Source organism: Natator depressus, chromosome 16 (assembly GCF_965152275.1).
Source record: "Natator depressus isolate rNatDep1 chromosome 16, rNatDep2.hap1, whole genome shotgun sequence".
Lineage (NCBI taxonomy): Eukaryota > Metazoa > Chordata > Testudines > Cheloniidae > Natator > Natator depressus.
Window position 1 is genome coordinate 7,499,612 of NC_134249.1, and position 19,979 is coordinate 7,519,590.

At 43.9% G+C, this 19,979-nt stretch overlaps 1 protein-coding gene across 4 annotated transcripts in view; it reads left to right on the forward strand.

Annotated features, from left to right (window-relative positions):
• NELFB (negative elongation factor complex member B) overlaps nucleotides 1–19,979 on the forward strand; it is a 52,847-nt gene that overhangs the window by 7,746 nt on the left and 25,122 nt on the right. For 2 of the 4 annotated variants that reach the window (XR_012642157.1, XM_074974212.1), the window contains exons 8-12: nucleotides 344–439; nucleotides 2,109–2,251; nucleotides 4,158–4,264; nucleotides 4,919–5,060; nucleotides 5,652–5,760. Coding sequence is in view for 3 of the 4 variants with exons in the window: in XM_074974212.1 (XP_074830313.1) it covers nucleotides 344–439; nucleotides 2,109–2,251; nucleotides 4,158–4,264; nucleotides 4,919–5,060; nucleotides 5,652–5,760 (597 nt within the window). In the remaining variant the exon portion in view is untranslated. Of the gene's footprint in view, nucleotides 1–343; nucleotides 440–2,108; nucleotides 2,252–4,157; nucleotides 4,265–4,918; nucleotides 5,061–5,651; nucleotides 5,761–6,028; nucleotides 9,293–14,093; nucleotides 14,124–19,979 lie in introns of those variants that run through there. The other 2 variants (XM_074974214.1, XM_074974213.1) reach the window with 2 other exon arrangements.

Here is a 19,979-nt window from a genome sequence, read left to right on the forward strand (position 1 = left end):
TATAGTTTCATTCTGCCACATATTGTACTTTATTATGTCAAATTGTTTTTGAAAGTTCTCTAGCCAATTGTCTGATCAGATGGCCTGAATATCTCCAAGCACACTGTAAAAGGTTACACTGAGGTGTGTTCTGTAGCCTTTGCAGCTGTTTGGGGCCCTCTGAGCTATAATTCATTATTTAAATCATAGAAATTGACATCCCCTAGCAGTATTTGTGATCTAATGTCTCTGGATAATGCTTCTGAATCCAAGAAAACCACTGAATATAAATGACTTCCAAATAAATCTCCAACATGTAGAGAATTGTGGAAGAACATAACTTTTATTAAATTTGAATTTCCAGGAAAGTCCAGACCTCTTGTTGCTGCTAAGGATGCTGTCTCTGGGACAGGGAGCCTGGGACATGATTGACAGCCAAGTTTTCAGGGAGCCTAAAATGGTAAGCTTCTTGAAGAGTATTTCCTCTTTGATTTCTTTGTCTTCCCCTTTCTCAAAGACTCCTCAGTGTCACCTTTTCCAAATGCCTCTAATAAGCACTTGCAGAATTTGTAAACGTCCTGATTGTACAGATGACACCTTGCATTTGCATGCACCAATAGGTTGAGAGTGTACACAAGTGGGTCCTCTTGGAAATTCCGCCCCCCCCCCTTTTTTTTTTTTGCAGTCTTAAACATCTGGGCTTTAACTTCTTTATATCTCAGTTTTACCTCTAACAAATTCAGCACCAATGGCTCATAACTCCCGGGATCTCCGCCCACATGGCGAGACTGTAGATCAGAATGAATGTGAAAATAGTATTGCTGGGGCTGGCCCTGAAGTGTAATAGCAGCTCATTGCATTGTCGTTCAGGGGCTAGCACTTCTGCCTCCCCAGTGTTGTGATAGGGATGGTGTGGAGGTAGCACAGTCCACCCCTGGGAAGCATATTTTGGATCGCTCAAGTGACCCTCCTGCCACGTTCCCTCTGGCCTGCACTCTGAACAGGTTTGGTAGCTCTGGGAGAAGTTCTATTCAGCTATCTACAGAAGAGAGGTTAACCACAATACTGGGCAGTGGGAGGACCTCTAAAAATTCCACTGCGGTTTCTGTTCTGTGCTGCAAAGTGGGGCAGCTCTTCCCAGGGAGGGTGATTGAGGCATTGACCGTATAAACTGCTAGCTGACTGCACGTTTACCTCCGTGATGTACGTTTTCCATAGGTGTTTGCATAGGTGCTGGAACTAGGGGTGCTGCTGCACCCCCTGCCTTGAAGTGGTTTCCATCACATACAGGGTTTCCAGTTTGGTTCAATGGCTCTCAGCACCCCCTACTATACAAATTGCTTCAGCACCTGAGGTGGTTGTGCATGAATAGTCAGATACTAAGGTGATTAGGTGCTTACATGGCCCTCGACAGAGCCTGGGCTTACCTCATAGCTTAATTGAAAGGTTCCTTCTTCACCTGCTGGTGCTGTATGGCGAAAGCTCCACAACCTGCTTCATTTTTAATGAACTTTTGGTGGTTCCGTACGCTGCCACTTCCCGTTGTTTTAATTTGATATAAAATAAGTAATTTTCAGCTGCTGTGGGAATGGAGGAAATGAGTGTGAACTTTCCCCTGGCACTCCTCCTGGGAGCATGACTAAGTGTGTAATGGTTAATACTGGTTCAGGGAATTAGCAAGATGGCTTGTACTCATTAGCATACTACTCTGTCCTTACCCAGACCCTCTGTGTCCAGCACTTGCAATAATACAGGATAAGGTGCTCTAGACCAGATGTGTGTATCACCGGGTAATTCTGTTACAGCAAAAAATTCATTCAGTAGTTTTTTTGTGTACAAAGTGAAGGATAGTTTTCTCATTAACTCTTTATATTCTACTGGAGGACATGAAAAGAGAGGTCAGTGGTTAGAGCAGGGACTTGGTGTCTGGATACCAGTGTTTTATGTTCCTGTCTACCATTGATATGCTGTCTGGTCATAGGTAAATGGTTTACCTTAGTTTTTCTAGCTGTATGATGGGAATGTTACATGCTTACCTAAATACTTTGAGATTCTTGGATGGAAAATTACATACATGCAGACTTTTTTTTTTTTTTTTTATATTGCAATGGCTTTTTTCCCCCTCTAAGGAACATGAGTTGATCACCAAGTTCTTGCCGATGCTGATGTCTTTTGTGGTGGATGACTACACATTCAACGTAGATCAGAAACTGCCATCAGAAGAGAAAGGGCCAATTCCCTACCCCAGCACCATTCCCGAAGCTTTTACCAAGTATGTCATCAACCTACATACATTAGATCCTTTTTCAAAGCAAAGCATTAGGCTATGTCCACACTACATGATTATTCACACCTCTGCGTGATGTAAGTTGCACTGAAGTAATTTGTAGTATAGACGTAGTTTTAGGTAGCTAAGCTATACTATAGAAGAAGCCTGGCACAATTAAGAGAAAAGAATTAACCCTAACTAATTCAAGGCTTCAGTTCCATTCATGTAGCTCTGTCAGTGGAACACTTGATTAAAAAGACACCAGAAAAACCACAGATCTTGAATAGATCAATAGAGGGAGCACAAGGGATCTCTGGCAAGAAGTATGAGAGAGGCAGCGCTGCTTTGGAGTCAGTGAGGGTGCTGTCCAGTTTAGAAGTTTCCAGTCAGAGAGCTCAAATACTGTGGCCTTTTTATCAAGGGCTCAGATTGAAAGTCAACTGCACAAGAAACAGAATAAAACACTAAGGACCTGATTCAGCAGGGTACTTTAAGTACACGAGTAGTCACACTGACTATAAAGTTAGGCCTATGCTGAATCGGGGCCTATGAGAATAGAATAATATTGTCTTGGTGCCTTTGGCCTGAGTTATTTCTACATGGACCCTACTGAGGAGAGCAGTTGTAAACAGAGCTGACATTAAAAAGAAAATTTCGCTGTGTAACATGCTGCCAAAATTAATTAACCATGAGCTACTGCTGCTTAAACCAGATGGTGCATAAGTGGGTTAAAGAGACCTTGGAGTGAAAGCACAAGAGGTTTGCTATAGTACTTAAAGCTTTGGTTACCCATGGAAGAATGAAGATCAGTTCAGGCCTTCATAGTGGTTAGAAAGAGAATAGTTCTGTGACTAACAAACATGGCTGCTGCTCAGCAGTAACGGAATTAGGGAGGTGTGAGTGACTGATCATCACCACTGTTTTTAAACTAGGCACATCAGATTGTTTTGCCCTCATTTTCAAGGAAATGGCGCTTGTGTCATCCTCTCATCAAGTTCTCAGTGTCCTCTCTATTTGAAAACATTGAAGCAACCTTGGTGGAGCAATATTTCTTACTGTTGATTTTTATATAGGCCTGGCCCAAGGAGGTGGACCATCACATTAATGTTTCTTGTTCTGACATTTCAGGTCAGTCTTTGCAAAACAAATGAGTAAGGTTTTTTTGCATTGCTGTTTTCAAATAAAGGAGACATTTGTGTGTCCTTCATAAGAAGAGTACAGTGGCTGCTTTCATGGTATTATTGAATTTACGTGCATTTGGACTGACCACCAATACTTATTAGCAAGAGAATGAGCACCTTCAAATGCACTAGAAATAAGATGACTATACATGCAATGAGAGGACTTCAGTTTCTCTTTGAAATCCTAAAGGTTTGGAGGTCAAAAAAGGAAACTTCTCAGGGTTTCTCTTTGCAAAGCAGACAGAAAGGATCTCTGTATGCTCAGTTATGTTCAGACCTTACACTTATTCCCAGTACTGTTCTTGTCTGAATGGCCGTACCCAGAATAGCACATCCAGTTAGAATCACGGTCACAACTGTTTCGTAGCAGAATTGGTGTCTGAGTTGGGAAACTTTAAAACGAAGCAGAATCAGATTTTCCATTGTGTTTAGCTTGATCCTAAAGCTTCCTTCTTATTATTAACTGTTCAGTTAGAGTTGATTATTGGAAAGTAAACAATGTTTGTTGAATAATTATTTCTTTGGGCTATGGCAGCAGACAGCTCTCATAGATCTGAACACTTTTTCTCTTAGCCACCACTTCACAGGAGACTTCAGGTTAGCTATTGAGACATTTCCCTGCTTCCTACTCTGTGGCTTCCAGGCTGTGGATCCTGTCTTCTTAAGGTCCTCTTTAGTATATGGGTTCTTGTTCTATTGGTTAAGAAACTTTGTTTGTGCCATAACAGATTCCTTCAGGAGCACAGAATAGCCTGTGAGGTTGGGCTATATTACATACTTCACATAACTAAACAGAGGAACAAGAATGCTTTTCTCAGGCTCCTGCCAGCACTAGGTGAGTCTTATTTTCCTCTTATGTTTTGTACCCACTTGTCACATATAGAAGGCCTAGAAGGAGGAATATAAGGGCTATGGGGATGAGTGTGGTTAGTGTTGACAACTCTTGGATTCTAGTTTCAGGTCTGCTAGTGATTCACTGTGTGAGCCTTTGCAAGTCCCACAAGTTTACTTACCTGTTCAGTGGTGATGTTTTCCTACCGAGCAGGAGTTTTGTGAAGATTCTTGAATGTTTGTAATTCTTTGGATGAAAGTCACTGTACTAGCAATGTGATTAGCTGTAGGCTGGTTGGAATATTACTAGAAGATAAATTGTCTCTCTGAGCTGGTAGCTTCCTGCTCTAAACAGTCCCCAAAAGTTTCAGTGGATCAGAACTTTCCACTTTATCCAAAAAAGGAACTCGCAATGAAACAACACCGAATCTAGCCCAGGCTTAGTTGCTCCCAGAATTCTTCCTCTGTGGCTGCTCAGCCCACATCCTGGGTTCTTTCCCACCTCCCTTTATACCTAGGTAGGGTAGTGAGCCACCTGCAGTGGCCAGTCAGAAAAGTGCACAGAAAGTTATTCAGCAGGCTCGTCTTCTCCTAATATGGTAAAGCTTTCAGGCAAATGCTTGCCTGCCTGTCAGTCATTGTCCTTCATGTTGTGCAGCTGAGACATTCAGTGACCTGGCCTTCAGTGATATTTTCCTGCACCTGCTCACCGGTAACCTAACGTTGTTGGGTGATGAATTTGCGCTGGAGGACTTCTGTACCAGTCTCTTTGATGGGTTCTTCCTCACTGCCTGCTCAAGGTAACTGACATCCGTCTTCAGAAAGCACAATATTTACAAGATGAATGGGACAGTTCACACCTCTCTGAGCTATTGTTTAGCCTGTCTGCAGATTCTTCACTTAGCTCACACTGGAAGGACTATGATAGCTGTTGTGGTGGTTTTTTATATGTTTAGATTTTGCAACCAATTCTGTAGCAATAAAATCGCTGAAAAGAGAAAGTGTTGATTATAAATGATTACACAAACCCTAAACTGTTATTCAGAGACAGAAGGTGCAGTGGGGCAACATCCTCCTTACAGTGCAGTAGCAGATCAAATTTCTGCTTTAAACATTAGATTTAACTTCAGCTCTCTAATTTATAAATGCACATAAATAACCTGTTAGTAGTTCTAAACGCTTGTATTAATTCCTGGCAAGCCTATAGAAGCATAACATCCTGTAGCATGCAAGCAATTCCTTTACAACTTAAGTATTTTTGATGATTGAGAACAAAACTCCCAGTGTTTGAACACCCAGGCACTGCTCTGATGTTGTTGCTGTAACTTTCTCTCTAACGTGTGGTTGTGTTCTGTACATTGGTTTCACCACTTTACAATTGCTCTTTACAGAAAAGAGAACGTCCATAGACACGTGCTAAGATTGCTACTTCACCTGCATCACAAAGTGGCACCTACCAAATTAGAATCACTCCAGAAGGCTTTGGAACCTACCAAGCAGGTAAGAAGGGTCACAAAAGGAAAAGTAATTGCAGATGAAGGCAACTGCATTCCCTGAAGCTGCTTACTAGGGCTTATGTTCTGTTTAGACTAGCAGCTTTCAGAGTGTCTGGAGTATTGACTTAATTATATCATGACTTACTCTTCCCACTTTCCTCTGTGTTGAAACACTTCCAGTAGTCCTAGTACTTAGTGTTCCAGCTAGTAACAGCTAGAATGAAGTGTGACTCTTCTTTTGTTTGTTTGTTTTCCCAATGCTCATTCTATAGAGCGGTGAAGCTGTGAAGGATCTTTATAACCAGCTCAGCGAGAAATTGGAGCTTCGCAAACCCAGTCCAGCCCCGGTGGCTGAAACTCCATCCATGGAACTGACTTTGCCCACAGTGCCCACCCCAGCCTCGCTCTGAGCCACATGAGCGGGACTCTGAGATAAGAGAAACTAACCTTTGCATCCTGCAGAGTGGAGGCGTTTCAATGTACTGCTAAGTGTCTCTGGCTACCATGCTGGAAACTTACCTAAAGGCACTGAACCTTTTGCAGAAGCAGGACATTGTCAGACACTGCAGTTTGTCCTTGAGCACTGACTCTTGCTGGCTAGAAGGCTCAGTATGCAGTGTGTTGCATAGGTTTACTTTGCCTAAGGATAGATAGGTGGCTTCTTGTGGATCTACCCAGCTTGTATAATTTTTTTCAAAAGACAAGTCTTATTTTTAAACTCTGTATCTTCTTGCATTTTTAGACTTACAATTTTCTGGGCAGTAAAAACCTGGTTGTGTAATCAGGCAGAGGGAGCAAACCCTTGAAGTCTGAGCAGTTTCTCTCTTTGCCCCCAGCTTGCTTCTTTGGGTCTTTAAAGCTGAGAGATGGTTCTCAACAAAAGGGAACAAGGCTGCAGATTTTATATATTGTTCAAAACTGCTGCTTCCCTGTGACCTCATGGAGACAAGTGCTGTGCATACCTATTGGCCAATCCCCATGAGAGCAGGACAGCCAGGGCAGGGCCTAATTACAGCTCCCTCTTTGGGTTTATGGATCGCCCTTAGACATAGGGGGTGACATAGTTGCAGTGCACCTGACAAGTTAGGCACCTGCTTCTGATGTCAGGGGTTGGCTGTTCACCAACCTGATCCCCAGTTTATTTCACGGCAATTGGTAATTGGCAGCCGTCCCGGACCTTGGACAGCAGCCCCGGTAGGAAGGAGAGGAGAGGGTTGGAAAAGATCAGGAGTTTCAATTTAAAGGCATGCTTTTTGTGGAGCCCCAGGATTTCTGGCCACATGGGGTCTGGTCCCAAGGGGGGCTTCTCAGAACCGAGATTCACAGGCAGGCTACACCTCCCATCACTCTCACATCTCCCCTCAATATTTGTACCCATCTCCCTAGCTCAGGCTGGTTGGCTCGCTTTGTACTGAAGAGCGTCCACAAGGTCACTCCCCTTCATCCTCACATGATGCTGCCCTGATGCTGTGGCAGCATCTACTGGGGCCATCACTGGGACCTGGAAACTCAGGACATTAGTAGGAACGGGGCAGATGTGTTGAGTTGCTGCCAGCAGGTGACTGAGGTCCCCAGTCCAAAGTGAGCAGCGCTTGATACTCCCGATGGTCCAAAGACCATAGAATCGTAGGACTGGAAGGGCCATCAAGAGGTCGTCTAGTCCAGTACAGCCCCTGGCCAACTGCGGGACCCTTGAGGCTCCTTACTGGCCAACCTGCCATTTGCCATCTCTTGCCTCATTGGTCGAGGGGGCTCTGGCTGCCTGCCGCTGAAGTGGAGCAATGGAAAGCAGATATGTGGGCTGGCCCCTTGGAGGCTAGCTGCACTGAGCAGAGGGCCACCCAAGTCCCCTCACTCCATGCTTGTGGTGGTTAGTCACTTGGAGATGGCTTGCATGAGCCAACATACCACCAGAGGGGCCATGGGCTCATAACAAGACTATCCCTGCCCTCAAAGGGCTGCACCAAAGGGACAGGGGAGTACAAGGAAACAGTGGTCAGCATGGAAAGTAGCAGCCACAGCACAGCAGCTGCCTAACCACTGTTAATTCTTTTTGTAGACATCACTGCAGAGGAAGAGCCTGCAGGAGGAAAGACCTTGCAGATGTTTTATGGGAAGCTACTCCCATGTTTGAGGGGTGGCATTGGAGAAAGTGTGTGTATGCCAGGATGGGGTTTCCTGGAGCCACGGGCTCAATTTCTGCCTCCAGGACACAGCTCTATAATAAAAACACCTAGTTGTTCTCAAGCGCTTTTCATCAATAGCATTTAAAGCACTTTACAAAGGAGGTCAGCGTCGTCATCCCCATTTCACTGGGGAAACTGAGGAACAAAGCATTGACGTGATTTACCTGAGGTCACCTAGCAGGTCAGTGGCAGAGCTGTGCATAGAACCCAGGTCTCCTAAGTTCCAGTCCAGTGATCTCTCTATTCTCTCCCTCACTCCCTCTGATGTACTGGGGCTAGGCCATGGTTGGGGCAGTCACTCATGGTTAGTACTGCACTAGAGTTAGTTGCTTTAGGACTGCTCCTGTCCCCCGGCTGCTACACCAGTAATCCTGCTCCCAGTGCACCCTCCCTCCCCATTCCATATGCTGCTAACTACCCTGTGGCACATACCATCGCTCCTTGCTCTCCCTTCCCAAATTACAGGGGGTCAGGGAGGGTATCTGAGGCTGACTGCAGACAAGAGGGAGACCATGGATCTGAAGCTGTTGGAAGAGCCACTCTCCTGCCAGAGTTTCCCCAGCTAGCAAGTCACGGACAGTCGACCAGCCTGCATGCTGGCCCCATATGGTTTCCCCCCAGTGACCACCACACATCCATCCGTCCCAACTCCCCAGCTGCTTCTGTTCCTTGGCCACCCTCCTTCCCTGGCTCAGGGGTTTGGTTGGGGAGGGGGCACCTTGGCAGCAGTAGAGAATGGAAGTAGCTGCATAACCCATACTCTCAGTTGGGTTGGCTTGTTGCAAAAGGAAAAGATGAAATACAAAATGTTGACGCTCAAATAGCTTGTATGACGCGTGCTGATTGCAGCAAGAAGGGTTATGCCTTCAAAATATTGGAGTTACGAATTTCTTAAGTTACAGAAGAGCAAAAAGAAGGGAGACACTCTGGGTAGAGTATCAAGAATGGCCAATTTTCAAATATTTATTTTTTAAAATTAGATAATTTTTCAAAAAGTGAACATCCTAGAGAGTCTGCTTCTATCCGCAGCTATTGCTATGCAAACTTGGAGATGAAAACACTTTCATTTTATCGCCAGAAATTACAGAAACTTCTGTTTCAAGGAAAATCTCAACACAGTCTCAACTAGAAGTTGTGTCTATGATGCACTTTCTCTCTCTCTCTCTCTCTCTCTGTGTTCCCCCTGGCCCTGAGTGCAGACTTCGGAACTCTGTATTGCTTCAGAGATCCTGTCTGCAGTGGATCTTTTCCTTTCCTTGGGTCTTAATATGTTCTTGTATTGGATCTTGCCACTCTTGACTCACCTGGCAAAATAAAACTAGACTATCAAGCAGCAATTTTTTTTTTTTTTTTTTTTTGATGAATTCTCATTGTGCCTCCATATGTGAACAGATGTTGCCTTGTCTGGGTGTTGTGGACCATGAGTCATGGCAGCAAAGATGCAGTGGTGTGTGTTTAATCCCTAAATGTCTCACATTGGGTACCTGGAATTAGTGGACCCCTCTGATAATTTTGGCCTCACTCTGTGTCTCAGTTCCTTAGCTGTAAAATGGGAATAATACCACTACCTAATCTTCAAGGGGTGTTGTATAGATAGATTCAGTAGGTCTGTGAAGCACTCCACTAGTAAGGCGAGAACACATGCCTGAGGAAACTAATAATTCTGTATTCACTGCAGGGTTTGAATGGCGTGTGGTAAATAAGCCTGTGATCCACACGTTGAATGAGGATAAGAAGAAATATTGGATTCATTCACTGAGTGAGGCAGGGGTCCTTTAGAAAAAAATGTGTGAGCATGTAATTAAAGCCTGCATTATAATGCACATGCACAAGAAGGCTGAATTAAGGCTGTATTCTGGAATTTCCTAATTTGGGAGTGCTTGACTTTGCAACCTGAATGTTCTCTTAATGTACGTTTACTTGATATAAAAATCATAATAATTAGATAAAAACAATTGCTAGTAACTTAGCTTAATTATAACATAATTCCTTCAAATGCTGCCTCTGCATAATGTTAACTGTCTGGGAAGTCTGTATTATTCTGTTATTAAGTTCTTTCAGGACAAAGAAAAGATTGACAGATGCTAAAGTTCTTAAAAGACCAAGGTTTAAATTTAAATTTCCATTTAAGCTAATTATACAGGTTTACTAGTAAATGCTCAGAAAATTCATTTCGCACTCAAAAAGTAAGTATCATTAGTTTGAGGAGCCTGCTGTATGAGTAAAATGGAAACTCAACCCTAATTATGGAACTTTGACCGGTGTCTCCATAATTCATTGGGAAGGTCTTTAAGGAGCAGCAGGTGACTTTAATTTCCAAGGACAGACTGCAGTCTAAGTGCTGGTGTCCACGAACCAATAATGTATGATTATTCAGTGTACTTTATCTGTTCAAAGCACAGCTCCAAGCCACTTCAGTTGCAGCTGTACATGCTCAGCATGGCTGCAAGTCTGGTGCCAGCTGTCACATTAGACACCCAGAACATGAGGAAAACACAATTTAGTGGCCACTTGTAAAAAGTTTGGTTTAAGTGACTTCCTCAGAATCGCTCATGAACTTGGTGGCAGAGGCAGGGCTCGAACCCAGGGCTGCACTCAACTGAGAGATCCTGCAAACAACCACCTCCTTCAGCACGCAACCCTGATTCATCCCAAGAGTAGGTCTGTCCTATGCACTGAAGGAGGACTTTCAAAAATTAAAGAAATTAGTTAGGGAAGTGGATTGGACTGAAGAATTTATGGATCTAAAGGTAGAGGAGGCCTAGGATTATTTTAAATCAAAGCTGCAGAAGCTATCGGAAGCCTGCATCCCAAGAAAGGGGAAAAAATTCATAGGCAGGAGTTGTAAACCAAGCTGGATGAGCAAGCATCTCAGAGAGCTGTAGCTCACGAAAGCTCATGCTCAAATAAATTGGTTAGTCTCTAAGATGCCACAAGTACTCCTTTTCATCTCAGGAGGTGATTAAGAAAAAGCAGAAAGCCTACAGGGAGTGGAAGAAGGGAGGGATCAGCAAGGAAAGCTACCTTATTGAGGTCAGAACATGTAGGGATAAAGTGAGACAGGCTAAAAGTCAAGTAGAGTTGGACCTTGCAAAGGGAATTAAAACCAATAGTAAAAGGTTCTATAGCCATATAAATAAGAAGAAAACAAAGAAAGAAGTGGGACCGCTAAACACTGAGGATGGAGTGGAGGTCAAGGATAATCTAGGCATGGCCCAATATCTAAACAAATACTTTGCCTCAGTCTTTAATAAGACTAAAGAGGATCTTAGGGATAATGGTAGCATGACAAATGGGAATGAGGCTATAGCGGTAGATATTACCATATCTGAGGTAGAAGCGAAACTCAAACAGCTTAATGGGACTAAATCGGGGGGCCCAGATAATCTTCATCCAAGAATATTAAAGGAATTGGCACCCGAAATTGCAAGCCCATTAGCAAGAATTTTTAATGAATCTGTAAACTCAGGGGTTGTGCTGTATGATTGGAGAATTGCTAACACAGTTCCTATTTCTAAGAAAGGGAAAAAATGTGATCCGGATAACTATAGGCCTGTTAGTTTGACATCTGTAGTATGCAAGGTCTTGGAAAAAAATTTGAAGGAGAAGGTAGTTAAGGACATTGAAGTCAATGGTAAATGGGACAAAATACAACATGGTTTTACAAAAAGTAGATCGTGCCAAACCAACCTGATCTCCTTCTTTGAGAAAGTAACAGATTTTTTAGACAAAGGAAACGCAGTGGATCTAATTTACCTAGATTTCAGTAAGGCGTTTGATACCGTGCCACATGGGGAATTATTAGTTAAATTGGAAAAGATAGGGATCAATAGGAAAATTGAAAGGTGGATAAGGAATTGGTTAAAGGGGAGACTACAACAGGTCCTACTGAAAGGTGAACTGTCAGGCTGGAGGGAGGTTACCAGTGGAGTTCCTCAAGGATTGGTTTTGGGACCAATCTTATTTAATCTTTTTATTACTGACCTCGGCACAAAAGGTGGGAGTGTTCTAATAAAGTTTGCAGATGATACAAAGCTGGGAGGTATTGCCAATTTAGAGAAGGATCGGGAAATCATACAGGAAGATTTGGATGACCTTGAAAACTGGAGTAATAGTAATAGGATGAAATTTAATAGTGAGAAGTGTAAGGTCATGCATTTAGGGATTAATAACAAGAATTTTAGTTATAAGCTGGGGACGCATCAATTAGAAGTAACGGAGGAGGAGAAGGACCTTGGAGTATTGGTTGATCATAGGATGACTATGAGCCGCCAATGTGATATGGCTGTGAAAAAAGCTAATGCGGTCTTGGGATGCATCAGGAGAGGTATTTCCAGTAGGGATAAGGAGGTTTTAGTACCATTATACAAGGCACTGGTGAGACCTCACCTGGAATACTGTGTGCAGTTCTGGTCTCCCATGTTTAAGAAGGATGAATTCAAACTGGAACAGGTACAGAGAAGGGCTACTGGGATGATCCGAGGAATGGAAAACCTGTCTTATGAAAGGAGACCTGTCTTATGAAAGGACACTCAAGGAGCTTGGCTTGTTTAGAAAGGTCTTATGAAAGGAGACTCAAGGAGCTTGGCTTGTTTAGCCTAACTAAAAGAAGGTTGAGGGGAGATATGATTGTTCTCTATAAATATATCAGAGGGATAAATACCAGAGAGGGAGAGGAATTATTTAAGCTCAGTACCAATGTGGAAACAAGAACAAATGGATATAAACTGGCCACCAGGAAGTTTAGACTTGAAATTAGACAAAGGTTTCTAACCATCAGAGGAGTGAAGTTTTGGAATAGCCTTCCAAGGGAAGCAGTGGGGGCAAAAGATCTATCTGGCTTTAAGATTCAACTCGATAAGTTTATGGAGGAGATGGTATGATGGGATAACATGTTTTTGGTCATTAAATATTCATGGTAAATAGGCCCAATGGCCTGGATGGGATATTAGATGGGGTGGGATCTGAGTTACCCAGGAAAGAATTTTCTGTAGTATCTGGCTGGTGAATCTTGCCCACATGCTCAGGGTTTAGCTGATCGCCATATTTGGGGTCGGGAAGGAATTTTCCTCCAGGGCAGATTGGAAGAGGCCCTGGAGGTTTTTCGCCTTCCTCTGTAGCATGGGGCACGGGTCACTTGCTGGAGGATTCTCTGCTCCTTGAAGTCTTTAAACCATGATTTGAGGACTTCAGTAGCTCAGACATAGGTGAGAGGTCTTACACAGGAGTGGTGGGTGAAATTCTGTGGCCTGCGTTGTGCAGGAGGTCAGACTAGATGATCATAATGGTCCCTTCTGACCTAAATATCTATGAATCTATGAGGATGGGGTCCCATGGAAAAACTAGTATGTGATCATGTAATTAAAGACTGCATCATAATGCATATGTACAAGGGAGCTGAATTAAGATTTATGGTGAGAGTTAACTGGAGCTGGAGAGCTCCATTACGACACCTGGTTCCAGGGAAGCAGACCCAATTAAAGATGAGACCCCGCTGGAGAGAATCTGGGTAGTTACTATAAAGGAAAAAGTTTGGAGCAGAAGGAGGCTGCAGAGAGAACTGTGTGTGCAGTGTGAGAGTGTGGACAGACTGGCAGGACTGAGGAGGAAGCCTGGGGGAGAGATGATTTGGGGGTCCTCTCCTGAATAGAAGGTTTGCAAGAGGCCAGGACAAAAATAGAACAGTGACTGGGGGTGGAGCAAGCTATGGTGGTGAGTCCTGGAAAAAGGGCAGGATCTGGACTTCCAGGGAGCTGGCCCTGGGAAGTGTTCAGTGGAGGAACAGAGTCTGAGAAATTTAGGAGGGGTTAACAGTCAAGCCTGAGGAGGTCAGAAGTTGGTTTAAGTTTGTACTCTTGGTCTGGGATTCATTGGGGATTACACAGCCCTGCAAGTTCTGGCCCTGAAAGAAAGGTGAAGCTAGAGAGATTATAGGAAAAAGTCTGGAAGGCGGAAAGCTACAGAAGTCCAGGAAGGCAGGAGCAAGGAGTTTGACAGAACAGATTGCAGTGGGAAGGCTTAGGTTCCCCTACCAGACCTTAAGAAGGGGATAAGGAGGACTGAAAACCCTAAGAGAAGGGTGCAAAGACCCTGGGGGCCCAGAGTTGGGGATGAAGACTTTGGACTGTCGGTTGTTTTTTCTGTTACCCAGAAGGTGAGGAGCTAGAACATAACCTAGCCAGAGCACTGAGTTGCATTAGGAGAGACTACCGCGGGTCTGAAGCAACCAGCGAGGGCCACTAGAGAGGAAATAACTGCTATACGACACCTAACTCTGAGGAGGCGCACAAGTGGTGAGTCTGCTCTCGTACAGGTTGCATAGACAACCTTAATTTCCTAATTTTTGGAATGCTTGACTTTGCAACATTAATGTTCTTTTCACTTTTTTTTTTAACTGGTTTTTGGGGGTTTTTTATCGTCATCGTCATGGCATATCCCTTGGGGACATGGTCTCCTTGCAAATCAAGCCCCACCCAGCTTGATCTCTGGCAAGGCACTTACGGTGGTCTGATTGTACATTTTGTTTACGTCCATCACTAGCAATCTTGTTATGCCACCAAAGCTTTTGGCACTCCTGTGATTGTCGGCGTGTAGTGGCATCCCTTGGTATACACACTCCAGAATTCATTGGAGTTCTGTTCTTACAGTATGTCCATACCAAGAAAGCTGCCACAGCCGACCAGTACAGATGGATGCAATTGCTGGGTTCGCTTCAAATAGCCTCATTTCTGATCTTGTCCTGCTGCTTGATATGGAGCAGCTGAAGGAGGCAACAAGAATCAAAACTATCAGTCTGGTGTTCTTCGGCCTCCCCTAGCTGTCGTCCTCTGTCTGCTGCACCCCAGCTTCAGTCCCTCTCCTCTTATCTAACCACCCCACAACCCGACCACCTCCCCTCTGCCCCTATATACTCCTAGCTTCTTCACCTCCTCCCTTGTTCCTATTCAACCTCTGGCTCTTGCAACCCATCTCCTCTCTACCCCCATCCCTCATCTCTCTGCATGCCCATGCCCATGTAGCCTTCTCCACACTGCCTGGCTCAAGTAGGGTGGCACTGGGACACAGGAGGCCTTGCTCTCTGTTCTGGGGCCCAGTGCCACAGTGGACCCCAGAAGCCAGGAGGCACAATTGCAGGGAAAGTGTTGATCAGCCCCTGCAGCCCTGGGCTGGATCATACCGAGTGCAGATGGAATCTTCAGAAAATTTAACTGACAAGCTCTGACAAGTCTCTACTGAGCATGTGTGAACAGCAGGTTTTTTTTAAGGCTTACAATTTGGCCAAATTTGGTCAGATTTTCATAGGGGATGGCAAAAGTCATGTACCTGACAGCAGGGCAACTCCCCCTGCCAAATTTCAAGTCCTTCCTCCAAAACATGGACGTGCTAAAGCTCCCCATGAAACAATTGTAAGTTTTTTGTTTGTTTGTTTAATATTAGCAAAACATTTTACCCTAATCTTGTTCTTGAGCCATTTTAGCTGAAATATTGAGCCTGAGGCAGACACGACCCGACATTCCAGCCTGAATGGTTAAAGTTTGGCAAGGTTATAAAAAAGTGAAAACAGGGCCTTATAATGGAAAGTTTTAAGCCACCTTAACTATCGGCAGCACAAGCATCTCAGCTTATATAATAGGGCCAGATCCCCCAGATAGTGTCAATTAGCAGAGTTTCATGTGATTTACGCAAGCTGAGTATTGAACCCAAAACATGTAAAATAAAGTTAGATCTAAGTAAAATATTATTAGTGCATTAGACAGTGAAAGGGGCATTGGATTTACAGTCGGTGCCTGTCTAGCTCTCATGTTCAGTACCATTCATTCCACAATAAAGCCAGAATACAAACAGACCCATGGACTCTCAGCTCCCTGGAGTCATCTGATGAACATCTGTGACACAAAGAAGGCCAATGAAGCTGTTCTGATAGGACGGATATGAAGATATCATGGAATCTGAATATTTGCCACCTCATCCTAGCTGATCTGCTGAGAGCTGTTTGGATATAGGATGCTGCCTAGCAGTGAACAGGAAACTTTCCCACGTGTTAGGTTTGATCACATTTGAATTAAGACAAAGGCATATGTAAAGAGACGGTTCAGGGGTGACGATCAGTCTATAAGTACCTACATGGGGAACAAATATATGGCAATTGTCTCTGCAATCTAGCAGGCAAAGGTGTAACAACTTCCAAGGTCTGGAAGTTAAAGTTAGAAAATTCAGACTGGAAATAAGGTGTACATTTTTAACAGGGAGGGTAATTAACCAGTGGTACAATTTACTGAGGGTGGTTGTGGATGCTCCATCACAGTCAATCTTTAAATCAAGATTGTGGTTTTCTAAAAGATCTGTCTAGTTCAAACAGGAATTATTTGGGGGCAGTTCTCTGGCCTGTGTTATGCAGATCTGACTTGATGATCACAATGGTCCCTTTTGGCCTTGGACTTTATGAACCTCTATCCAGTGACACTGCTGCACTGGTACATGATGACGCAGCTGTCGGGATTCTGGCTTAAACTCATTCAGAGCAGATTTTACCCCTTTTGGTTATTGTTTGCCTCCTTTTAGAGACCCAGGACCCACAGAAGGGATGATGGCTGCTTGGTCTTGATTTCAGGCAGTGAGATAGATAGGTGTGGAGGTTGGCTGTGTAATATTGCTAGGCAATTGCCTTCCAAAGCCCAATTCTCTCCATGATTGTGAGCACAAGCTAAATGTTATGTGTCAAAAACAATAATGGAAACTGCTTCTAAAGGAATGCAACGCCCCGAATGTGGGTTTAAACACCATCATTAGCATGCTCAAAGGAGAGAAAACAATTCCCCACTTGCTTTGCTACCACAAAATCATGTGGTCTTAACAAAGCATTTGTCAATTCATTCACGGATGCCTATTATATGTAAAGAAGGTCTTTGGAGGCAGTTATTCATCACATTTCATGCATGCACAATGGCTTTGCACAAATGGAGCCTTGGAATAATTTTGGGACAAAGGTTCGTTGTTAAAGAATTCTGGGCCCAATTCTCCATTACATTACAGCCCTATTATGCTCCTCTGGCAGAATAAAGGGGACTTAAAGTGGGTTGAAATGGCCCCCTGAGAATACCCCTTACCAGGGGGCCCGCCAAGCCAGTGCAGAGCCTTTATGTGAGCTCTCCACCATCCCTGCTCATGTCTGTTGTGTGACTGGGAGGTCCATGTGTTTATTAAGCTCACCGGGCAAACCTGCTGGTCCTCTCTGGTAACTGGAGGAGCAATAACTCTGTAACCACTCCACAATGGCCCCATGACACAGGGTACAGAGCAAGGGTGTGTCAGAGGCACAGCCAAAGTGCGCTCCACTGCACTACAGCTATCTTTCTCCAGTTCCCATGGGGGGGGCGGGGGAGCAATTGGGAAGCACAGCTTAAGTTAGGGCAGCTCTCTGGCTGCAATAATTTACACCAAAGGCTGGATACAGGAAACCTAAAGATGGCTTAAAGCCACCTTTCCCCACCTTTTCTGCCTAAGTGCAGTAACTGAGAATCAGACCTTTTATTTTTGTCACACCTGCAAGTCGAAAAGTGAGTGGCAGTGACCTCAGGTAGTTTCGGATTCCAACAAAATGCTTCCCCCTCTTTCCCCCCACCCCCTCAAACATGGTTCATCTTAAAATTCTTTCAGAGTCAATCCATGGCGAACAAGTTTGGAAATACACTAGCAGAAGGCTTGGTAAGAAGAGTTAATAGCAAGTGGCAACGTTTCTATTCTCAAAGCTACTTAGCTTCCAATACTTCCATTTTCTTTAAAGCAAGCTTTCCCAATCCCCCTCAGTCAGTGTGAACAGCTCCTGGGGCCCAGCTGAAGTATTTGTCACTGGTTCCCTTCATTCTTCCTCTTCTACTCATCATCATCATCGGACAATGAAAAGAGGACTTCTGTTCCCAGGCACTTCCTTGGGAAGGGAACAGAAAGACTGTCCATACTACAGAACACATCCTTTCCACTCTCTGGGTCCAAGGGTCCTTGCAGGGTTCCTGAGAGGCTATGAGTGCTGCATCTGCCCTTCTCCATGGAGATGCAGTGTTTGGGAACACCAGAAGGTTTTTCCCATAGTGAGGTAAAAGACAGGTCACTGGGTCTTACGGTTCTGGGATGAGATGCCTGACCCTTCTCCCCTGCTAGAGATTCAGCAAGCTTAGAGTTGCTTGACTGCACATTGGGTAGCAATTCCATGTCTGTGCTCTCATCTGGTGTGAGCGGACAATCGAGCATGGGGATGATAATGGCACTGTCCTTACTGTCATGAGCTACCCTAGTATCTTGACAGTTGCTGCTTTGTGGGAGGTTCAACAAGTCTTCAGCAGTATCCTTTCTATCTGCCAAGTTCTTGCTAAAACTGAGCCCTACAATGTTCTTTAGAGCCTGGCTATTTCCAGTGCCACGTTTCTTTTTCAGAGCGATAACAGTGTGATCCCTTCCTGATGCCCCTCTTCCCTTGTCGATTATTTCTTGAACAGCTTTTAAAGCCTGTAGCGTCTTTATACCAGAACCTTGTGGCAATGTATTCACACCGAATCCCTGTTCCACGGCCTGCCCTTCCTTGCTTTCCTTTCCTTCCATTGCACTGCTTAGTTGGAGCTCCTCAGCTGAGAGGATGGGTTTTTCAGTGTTTGGCTGCGGCTGCACATGGCTTCGATTCACTGCTCTCCTCTTGGTGGAGTTCTCTTGATGTTCACGCATTTTTTTGCTGACAAGTGCTAACTTGCTGACGTTGTGTGCTAGCTCCATCATGCCGTGTGGCATGGGGGATGTGCGCAAGCTGGAGACATCTCCCAGAAACTCACTGATGGCACCAGTGAGTGGATTTCTCCTACTTGTAAAGGAAAATACACACAGTGGGACAGCAGTTAGCATGAACTCCCAAGGAAACACACAGCCACCTGAGGTACAGAAAGGAAAACCCTGAGTGGATTCTTTGCTGCCAACACACTGAGTTTGTAGCAGCCAATCAGACTGATTCACTGGTAAAAGTCCCTCTCTTCTCAGCTGGGACATAATCTGCAAGTCAAGGGGAGTTTTGTCTGATTGAAACTTGGCATTTCCATTTCGTAGGAAACGTCATCATTTCAAAAATTGTTCTCCATCTGAATTGGAATGAAAACCAGTTTTCTCCAAATTTCCTGTGAAATGGACAGTCTGAAAGTTCCATTCCAGAAAAACTTAGAAATTTCATTTCAAAAATAATGTTTTGGTTTGAAATTGGTCTTGTTGGTTTAGTTGTATCTTCCTTTTATGTTTACACTATTTCATGCTATGTTAGCAGCAGTGTGCCATAATGACTCGTGATATCAAGTTATATCATGATAGTATGACACATTGTGTCCTATCCCCTACCATTATTGATTTGTTCTAATACAACATTATTTGCCATATTATGACAAATCTAGTAGTTGAAATATTTTAATTTATTTTATATTTTATTTCTAAATTCCTTGAGGGCAGCAGCTACTTAGTACCAAGTGAAACATCTTATTTTCTCAGTGTTTCCTGTTTGTGTTATAGTGAAATGGTTTGGCAATTGAACAAGAAAAGAAGATAAGCACTCCGGCCTAGATCCTCAAAGGTACTTAGGTTCAACTTCCATTGATATCAATGGACGTTAGGAGCCTAAATATCTTTGAGGAACTGGGCTCCAGTGTAATAATTAGAAGAGTAGATTTTTTTCAATATATTTGTGTTAGTCAGTAACCATTTCCCTAGGATATTGAAAACAGCTGCTCCTCATTAGCATCTGACAGAGAACTGCTTCAATGAAAATTTTTCCATCAGCTCTAGTAAGGACCTCAGGTCTGGGCCCCGAAAGAGAAACCAGCTTAATGCACCAGAAACCTTTAGGAAAACATTGTAAACCATTTAGAAACAATTCTCTCTCTCACTTTCTGGGGCATTTTCCTCTGCCCTAAAGTTTGCACTTTAAAGGACCCCATCATAAAACTCTGATAAATGGATAAAACTCTGAAATCAGTGGGTGCTTTTGCCTGCATGAGATGCATGCCCTAAC